This window comes from Seriola aureovittata, chromosome 2 (assembly GCF_021018895.1).
Source record: "Seriola aureovittata isolate HTS-2021-v1 ecotype China chromosome 2, ASM2101889v1, whole genome shotgun sequence".
Taxonomy (NCBI): Eukaryota; Metazoa; Chordata; class Actinopteri; order Carangiformes; family Carangidae; genus Seriola; species Seriola aureovittata.
The window spans coordinates 29,194,691-29,204,511 of NC_079365.1; the positions used below are offsets into that span (position 1 = coordinate 29,194,691).

Consider the following 9,821-nt stretch of genomic DNA (forward strand, 5'->3'; position numbering starts at 1 on the left):
TGCGTGTGCATGTACAGTAACAGCGTGTGTGTGAGCGGGTGTGTGCGCCTGTGTGTTCACCGCAGCAGCTGGTGTGTGTTCTAGCTTTGAGGTTTGCTACATTGTGTGCATTTAGCTTCAGGATCCCTCCGTTGCTAAGGTTACTCACTATAGAATGTGTCCTGTGTTACCGTGGCAACAGTTGTAGAATGTTTGGTGATGTTTTTGTCACTTTTTACTTTTTTTTTTGGTATATTTTATGACCTGGAAAAAATAAAAAATAAAAATAAATTGTAAAATATATTGTCTTCCAAAACATGGAAAATCTTTTCATATGAGCAGAAAACGTGGGAATAATTAGCATTAATGTTCCCATGAAATCCCCAACACTGCTGCCGAGTACAGGTTTGTTTATGTCTAATGAATTATAATAATATCATTAAAGAAATTAAAGAAAAGCTGTAGCTGGATCAAGAAAGTGACGTAAAAGCTTACGAAACAGGGAAAGTGCATATCTAGATATTGTTCAGGAAATGTATTCACTGGAAATAATGATGGAAATATTTTAGGCAGATATTGAAAAAAGTGGATCATCTACATGAAACGAGATGCTAAACAAGTGACTTCATTGTTTAAATATAGAATAACGGGGAATGAGAATGTAAAGAGGAAGTTGTAACAGGTTCTGTCCGACCAAGGCTCTAAAATCCAGACGCTGAAACCATCACATTTGACTTAAAATGATTATTTGATTATCAGAATAGTTGCCAATGAATTTTTCCGTTGATCAGCTCGACCTGTGGCGACATTATATATTGTTATGTTGTGTGTGTGTTACAGTTTCCAACTGAAAACCCCGTGAGAATTAAAGGTTTACAAAACAAACACAAGATCTGTCACTATTTATGATTAAATAAAAGCAGCAGACATTTCTTTCTCCTAGCAACAGTGTTTTCCCAGTTTAAACCGGCACATATTACTGCTGCTGAACGCTGCGCACAGCGTGAGTCTGTGCGTCAGCAGGAGAGGGAAACCTGCAGGTCATTAATTTAACCGTTGAATCATTAAAATCTCATTGCCCACATTTCCAATTCTTCACAGGACACATATTTTCCTCAGTCTCAACAACACGGTGAAGTTCAGGGGGATTCGTTTATTTTTCCTCGAGGCGTATCTGGTGTTAAAGGACTGAACTTCCACCAGTTCACCTCTTAGTTCAGTCAAAACAAAGCGTCCCTGTTTATAATAAGTGATAAATGGTTTATAACACACTGTAATAGTGTAATGTAATAAAAAATAGTGTTTCTTATAGTGTTTATTAATGTGTATATCAACCACTGTAGCTGCTGTATAAACAGTTATGAATAACAAGATACTAAATCACAGTTACAGAGATAACATTAATAAAAACTTCAAAATGTCCTTATACCTGCTTGTAACTACATGACTGTGTCTATTAAATGTTTATATACTTGTAATAAATGCTAAAAGTAAAATGTCACTTTAAATATTTAATAGAAATATTAATTTGTTCTTTCAAAGTAAAAGCCTTTCTGCTTCAAAAAGCCTAAATATGAATTAAATGTATGTTTTAGTGACGCATCAGAGCCTCAGTGTAATAGATCTTGTTTCAGTGAACGTCTTCTTCTCTTATGTTGCAGACGACGGGAAGGTGGTGAAGGCGGTGTCGGTCAGCAAAGACAACTGGGACACGGAGGAGATCATTCTAGAGGAACTGACCGTCTTCCAGGTGAGATACAAGTGTCAATAAAGTTTTTTCTTTTTTTAATGACAGCTGCTACTTACAAATGAAGCAAAAACAGTGACACAGCAGGTGGTTTTTACTGATGGTGAACAGCTTCCTTTGACTCGCATCTTCCCACAGAAACATTAATATCAAACTGCACAGCCAAACACACACACACACACACACACACACACACACACACACACACACATGTCGCTCCACAGGACTTTTATGGTGAAAGTCGGAGCTTGTTTCGGTGTCTCCCGGTGCCCATCTGCACCATGTGATGTGCTGCGTGAGGCCTCGCACGTCCTTTTCCAATGGAACATATTTGTCTGGAATAACTCCAGTAAACAGAAAAACAGATAGCAGGGCACATATTTCCCAAGGTCCCCGATGTGAACAAACTAACGGGGGAAGAGCAGCAGCAGAGAGGAGCATGAATGTTAGTAAAAAAAAAAAAGAAAAAACAAAAGCAGAGGAAAAATAAGGCGAAGATTAAAGAGGGAATGAAAACAGAGCACAGGTGAAGGGAAGGAGGAAAGACCGAAAACCGCGACACACAAAAACAGCCACAAACAAACAGGAAACCAGATGCTCATTGTTTGTTTACGTCTAACTGAGATTAAAACAGGAAGTAACCCATTTCCAGCAGACTCACACACATCGGGGGCAGAGGGTCAAACAGGTGGCACCGACTCTACAGCTGTGTGATGAACTGCCCTGTTTATTTCATAGTTTCTATCCCCTGAAGGTCGGGCGGGTTGGAGCGGGTAGAGGCCGCTGACCGGGTTTCAGGCCGCAGGCGTTTGAACGGTCGGTCGGTGTCGGAGACAGGACAGACATATCACTGTAAAAATTCTCCTTTCTCCCGCCGCCTACCGTATCCCGACTCTCCTTTATCTCCTGCTTCAGTTCGACCCCTCCACTCAGAGGCGGTCAGGGGTCGTTGACTCCCTTCATCATTCGCTGAAACAAGTCAGTGAGCTGGAGAAATGGAGCTGTGGGATCATTAAGCCCTCGGAGGAAGAAAGAGACTCATTAGATCTCTAATCTCAGTCGCCGCCCTGACCCCAAGAGGCCAGGCCTCAGCGTTTCACGCGGCTCTGAGGGCATTCCTCGACCTCCGCAAGGGTAGAATATCAGACCGGTTAAAGATCGATGCGATAGTTCTTGTGTCAGTCATACGAGCCGAAGCTCTTTCTTACATTCCTCCAGGTTTGTCTGCAAACAGTGGGCGTAATGTAGTTCGGTGTGACTGAATGAATGAAGCTTTTATTCATGTGTGGACCCACCCAGTCCAGAAAAAGTTAGTTAACTTAAACACACACAGAAATTAAAGACCCATTTCCAGTTTCTGATCATCTGGAATATTTCAGTGCGTCTTGATTCAGCGCCACAGTATGAAAACCCGCTTACAAAGATGATCATAGCTGAGAATATGAAGCCTTTTATCTTTATTCATTGTTCTATACTAAGTGTGTTTCTATGCTGTTTGTTGAAACGTAAATTTATGCCATTATTCAGTAATTTAAACAGTTATATAATACATCACAATCTGGCAAAATATGGGAAGAAATGCCAGAATAAAGTAAACCTGTGTTCATTTACCACTGTTGTATAAAGGTCTGTGTCCATGTGTAGTGTGATTATAGATCAGCTCTAGCTTCTATATTAATACTGTGAAAGTATCAAAGCCTCAGTCCACAGAGAAATGCACACAGCCTGTATTCAGAAACTGAGCCTTAAAACCAGCCGTCAGGACTTCTGGAACTTTGTGATGTCACAACAAAGCAGTCACCAAGCCCCGCCCACCTGGACCCACCATCCAAACCTTTACAGGATTTGGTTTCTCTGAGTGTTTTTACCTGAAATCTGCTGTATTTTTATTGGATCACTCAGAAAACGACAAATATATCTTCTTATGGATCAACACTTCAAATAAAACACAGAAGAAGAAGAAAATCTGTAGATGTGTGAGTATGAGTGTGTAAATGTTGTGTGTTTGTTGTGTAATGCAGCAGCTACATTCATCCATTTTCCCCTTCATCCCACAGAGTCCTTCACCCGTCCTGAGCATGGAGCTGTCGACCAAGAGAGTAAGTCTACGAGACGTCTGTGTGTCTGTCTGTGTGAGAAATAACAAAGACGTTATAAACTGATCCAAGCGCCTTTTTTTAATCAAGTAATCATTTTTTATTACCAGGTTTTATTGGAAAACTGCTGTGTTTTCAGTGTGAGAGCGACTGTGGTCGTGACTCAGTTACTGACTTAACCGCAGTGGCAAACTCTGGTTTCACAACGTGGTTTTTATATAATCTTACTTTAAAATGGGTTTTGCATAAAAAATTTAATGTTACAAATGTTTATCACAGAAATCCTTAAATAAAATCAAATAAATAAAGAGAAGAATTATATAATATATAATATTTTACAGTGAAATCAGCCTCTGAAAATGAATTTTCAGCAGTGAATCTTTAAAGATGTCAGCTCCAGCTCTCTCTCTTCTTTTAACAGTAGTCAGAATGATGAACTGAATCTCTCCCTCTCGCCAACAGCAACAGCTGTACGTGTCCAGCGAGCTCGGCGTGGTCCAGCTGGGGCTCCAGAGGTGCGAGTTATACGGGACCGACTGCGCTGAGTGCTGCCTCGCCAGAGACCCCTACTGCTCCTGGGACGGACAGACCTGCTCCAGATACTTCCCCACCAGCAAGAGGTAGAGAGGGAGGGAGGGAGGGAGGCTCTGTATGTCAGAAATAAGAGAAGACATGCAAACACTAATGGAAAGGATAAAGGAGAGGAAAGGATTCAGATTTGCTTCAGTTTAAAGGACAGAAAACCGAGAGAGGAGGAGGGGAGACGTGACAACACTCTTTACCATGGCTGAAACAACACTCTGTGTTTTCATGACCTCCTCTTGCTCCGTGTTTTCTCCTTCATAATCGCAGTAGCTTCGTATTTTCACCCCCCGAGCAGCCGACGGGAGAAACGACAGTGAGGAGGAGGATTTAACGCTGCTTCACACTTTTATCTAAAGGCAGCTGCATTATCTGCTGCTGTCAGCTGTTGTTTAACGGATGAGTCTGCTGTCTACATCAGTGCACACACACCTTTAACCTACGTTATTAATGTTTTCAGCACAGTTCTCCCTCGTCATAGAGGAGTTTAAAGTTTTTACAGACAATTAATGATTGATAAAATTAGAAGATATAAAGTAATTCAGTTTTACACCACATGCACACATACAGACCTGAAGCCTGAAGCCTGAAGCTCGCAGGTGTGTTTTGTGCTAATCATGTGATTTACCTACTCAGCTCTGATTGGACAGTTACTGCCATCCATTATACTGCTGTTATATTATATTAAATGGGGAAGCTCTTTACCTCACGTTTGTTTGGCGCTGTCATAAAGTGGAGTTGGAGCTAACGGGCTAACAGCTGCTAACAGCTGTTTTGCAGAGGGAATGAAAACAAGTGCAACAGGTCGCCCCTCGAGCATCAGGGGATATTTGTATAAAGTTGAACCTGCAGTGCCGAGGACCGGCTTGTATTTGCGTCTAGTGTCTGAGTCTGTGGCGAATCCTTCAGCTGCTTCAGTGCAGCTCAGCTGCAGGTTTTCAGTCACAAGCTGAGACAAACACTGATTTACACTGGAACGACATCGTCAGGGTTATTTTCTGTGGTACTGACCCTGATGTTGAAGATCAGTGGTTTACTCCTTTAAACTCAACTGAAAGCAACATGTACACACAGTTTCAAACAAATACACATCAAGATGCACATTATAAAACATCTGTTTGTCTCTGTGTGTGTGTGTGTGTGTGTGTGTGTGTGTGTGTGTGTGTGTGTGTGTGTGTGTGTGTGTCAGGCGGGCACGCAGACAGGATATAAAATACGGAGACCCCTGGAGCCAGTGCCCACTCACAGAGGACGGTAAGGATTTCCACCGTCTGATATAAATAAACTGCCGTCAGTTACACGATGGGGCTCCAGTGATGTCACTACGGCGTGCACTCAGGAACAGAGGACTTCCACTCAACATATACACCCCGTGTGATTGATCACGTATGCTGAAGTGCTGCTGCAGAGCCGGAATGTGAAACGTCACAGTCTGGTTTATCTGTTATCTGAGATCTGCATGAGTCCGTGAGCGTGCACGAGCTCCTTATATTAACTCAGATACATGTGATGAATCGGTCTTGATGCCGAATGTTCAAACAGTCCAAATAAGAGACGACAGAAGATTGTTTCCAGTACATAGCTATTAAATCTCAGCAGGTTTTAAGTATGTAGCTCACGTCCCAGAAACAGTCGGTGTGCAGACTCAAAGGATAAGTTCACAGTTTTCCAAGTCTTTTGTCTTTTAGTAAAGGTTCATATTTTACACTGATAGATATAAAGAAGATATATTTGTGGTTTTAAGAACCAAAAAGCATCTCAGTGTAGTTTTACATCTCCTCTGTCAGGTGAGGTGAGAGGATACAGTAGTTTCCCTCGTCTCCTTCCTGCTGTGAAAGCAGATGCAGGGCGCCATCTAGGGGATGAACTGTGTAACTGCAGTTTTCTCTACTTCCCCTGGCAGCAAAGATTATTCCAGTTAAGGATAAATTGATGTTTAACTGTTCATATAAATGTGTCTATAAAATGTTAATGTGTGTTTCTTGTCTTGTGTCGTTTCTGTTTCTCTTCCTGTTAAAGCTGTGAAGCGTCGACGTCGAGAGAAACTGATTCTTATCGTCCCTCCTGTTTCAGATTCTCACGATTTGTTTTTTTAATCTCTCTTTCTTTTTAAACTCAGACTCGGAGTCTGTGGAGGTGAAGCTGGTGTACGGTGTGGAGGGAAACTCCACCTTCCTGGAGTGTGTTCCTCGGTCGTCTCAGGCCGAGCTCAGGTGGACGACGCAGCGCACAGAGAGTCAGCAGCAGCAGCAGCAGCAGCAGCAGACGCTCAGTCAGACGCATGGAAGCACAGAGGTGAGACTGAGACTCCTGTTCTCTCCATCTGCAAACATCTGCAGGTGACAGATGTTGACCTGCTTCAGTTTTCTAACAGAGATCATTCAGATCTACAAACACTTAGATAATATAGCTTATCATTCCAAAAGGAGTAGACTGTGAATGTTTGATTTGTTCTGGACACACAAAGGCAGACTAATGGACATACTGTAACTGAAGAAAAACAGGTTCGCAGGATGAACTGGCAGGTGAGTCGACAGGCGAGCAAACAGGTTCAGGAAACAGGTAGAAAATGCAGGTAGCAGGTTCACAGGGGAACACTAGGAAACCACTCAGGAACAGACACAGGAGCTGAAGCAGAAACACTGAGGAACAAGGTGAAGGAACCAGGTATATAAAGTCCAGAGTTACTGAATGAGGTGCAGGTGGGGAGAGCAGGGGACGGCAGGGCTGATGGAAACAGGTGGGAGGGACAGGTGAGCAGGAGATGAGGGGAGAAACGAGGCTTAGGAGGAAAGACAGACTCTAGACTAAAAGCTGCTGACAAACCGTCTCTGTCGCCCGCTCAGCTCCCTCAGAGCGATGACGGCCGCACGCTCCACATGAAGCGGGGGCTGCTGGTTCAACGCCTGGAGCAGGGTGACGCGGGCCTCTACACCTGCACCAGCCACGAGCACTCCTACAGCCAGGTCCTGGCCCGGTACCGCGTCCACATCATCCCCAACCACAGCCTCCACCCGACCCGCTACCAGCAGCACCACGGGAGGACCAGCCCGGCCGGAGCGGCGGTCTCCGGGTTTCTCGGCCAGTCCGGGCCCCCTCATCCGCCACCTCAGGTGCCGGGACACAGGAACTCGTGGCTGCCCCCCCAGCACCCGCAGCAGCTCCCTGTGAAGAGCTACAAGGACCTGCACATGGTGGGGACCAACAGCCTGAGCGTGGACGACTACTGCGAGCAGCTGTGGTACCGCGAGAAACGCCGGCAGCAGAAGCTCCGCGCTCTGAAGCTGAAGCAGGAGAGCAGGAAAGCCCGGGTGAGGAGGAACAACCCCCCCGAGACCCCCCTCTAGTCACCTGGAGAACACAGACACTGTCTACGGACAACACATCCTGCACGTGCAGAGGTTACATCAAGGACGTTTGCTTTTTGAGCAAATGATGTCAACCAGTAAAGTAATATTCAACAAAGAGAAAAGTATATCCTGAATAGTTTGACATTTAGACACTACAAAAAAAAAGGAAATAGCAAAGTAGAAAGAAAAAGTTATTTGTCTCTGAATTTATCTTGTTAGAAAGTTCGTCAGTTTGGAACGTAGGACGGTAGAACTCTGAGCTTCAGCTACAATTGAAAATCTTGTTTTTCCAAGTCAAAGTTTGGGAGAAATCCAGCCCCACATGACGCCATCAGGTGTCTGAATCCCTTTAGAACGAGTCACGTATTGTTGGTGTGTAACACAGTTGATCCTGTATATTTAATGCAGACGGTTTACGAGACAACACACTGTATCGTCCGGTCACGTCAGCACAAACAGAGAGACACGGTGAAAAGGGAAGAGATGCATGTGATCGCGTTTTGTTTGCAGGCGTCTAAATATACATTTATATTTGTTGTTTTTTTTCTAAAAATATCCAGCAGGATGATTATCTGGCTGCTAACATCAAAAACCAACTGATCCGAGTTTTAAAAACCTGTTTTATTACTTTGCTTCTTACTGCAAGTGATGGGATCCTACATAAAAACCACAGCTTCTTCCAAATATACAACTTTTATTTTGTGTTTTATTCTGAGCTCTTCTCTCTGGTTTGAAGTGGATGAAGTGAATTTTTATGCAGGATTTTAATTAAAATCTGATCATAGTTGTTGGATTGTTTGTTTGTGCTTCCAACTCTGTCGATCAGATTTTATTAAATCACATTCACACACTCCAGATGAAAAAGATTTGCTAATTTTTAAACAGTTAATAAATTGTAGTTTTTTGCAAACTTAACTTGACTGTTGCTTATTTTGTCTTTTACTATTGAATATTCTTGTGAAATATTCTAGATTTGAAGCCAAGTTTTCAGGGTTTCTTGTAGTGTTAGAGAGACCAGTGGTCTGAACTATTTACTTTAATGCAATGACTTTACCACAACAATCCTTTTCTATTTTGTCCCTTTTTCTACCTAAACTATCTCCTCAGACTGTGTCAGTGCCGCGGTGCACCAGTGGCACCAAACAGCTGACGGGTGAAAATGTATCAGGATCTCACACACAATGCAGACAGACGTTTATATATAAATGTCATATATATGAAAAGTGTTTGCCCGGTTTACTGCTACATATTTAACTGTGTTTAACAAAAACATATAATGTTTTCTACATGTATTTATGTTTGTTCTGAGACGTAATGCTGATCTACGCTGATAAGATCTAGGCTTCATACAAACCTGACGGGTGGATTTAAAGGCCTCAGTGGAAACGCACATGAAATGGACCTTGCTTGAAAACACATTATGTATAGCTTATTAATTCTGCCATGTAACTAATAATTATTATTCACGTCAGTGTATATTAAAGAACTCTATTTTTGATAGTTTTCTTTCTTCATGTAGAAGAATTTAGTACATTTTCCTCAGTGTTTATATAAACGTGTGTTTTTGATAAGCAATTTTTTTATGTCACAACTCTAATAAGCTTTGAGATCAAGAACTGAATAATGAAACTGTGTTATACTGTATGTGAATAAGCCACTAAATGACAACTTACATGTAAAATAAAACAAATAAACACATTCAGATGTTTTACATTTTTTGTGTAATATTTCTGTGGTTGAATTTGTTAGAATGGACTGAACCAACTTGGCTAAATGAATTGATGTCAAGCATCACCTCTGTATCGGCTCAGCATCATGTAATCTTTGGCTTGTAATGTGTAAAATCCTGTCAACACATTTAAGAGTAAAAGAGGTCACATTCCTGCTGGAGAATGAAAAAGATAATGAAGATATTTGGCCTAATATCAGGGCTGCATTAACTCACAAAGGGGCCAAGGGTACATCCTGGTTCCTCCCAGGTAGTGTGCATTGTGGTGGCATCCTGTGGCTTTTTGTAAACATCACGTACAGAGCACAAGGCAGACCACATAGAGCCGCTTCCTTTTT

At 42.4% G+C, this 9,821-nt stretch overlaps 1 protein-coding gene across 1 annotated transcript in view; it reads left to right on the top strand.

Annotated features, from left to right (window-relative positions):
• Positions 1-9,467, top strand: part of si:dkey-49n23.1 (semaphorin-3D) — a 91,586-nt gene extending 82,119 nt beyond the window's left edge. Inside the window, exons 13-18 of the mRNA XM_056389588.1 lie at positions 1,641-1,729; positions 3,784-3,825; positions 4,285-4,442; positions 5,594-5,658; positions 6,524-6,699; positions 7,251-9,467. Of these exons, the coding sequence (XP_056245563.1) occupies positions 1,641-1,729; positions 3,784-3,825; positions 4,285-4,442; positions 5,594-5,658; positions 6,524-6,699; positions 7,251-7,751 (1,031 nt within the window). The 3' untranslated portion in view covers positions 7,752-9,467. The remainder of the gene's footprint in view (positions 1-1,640; positions 1,730-3,783; positions 3,826-4,284; positions 4,443-5,593; positions 5,659-6,523; positions 6,700-7,250) is intronic.
• Positions 9,468-9,821: the final 354 nt, after the last annotated feature.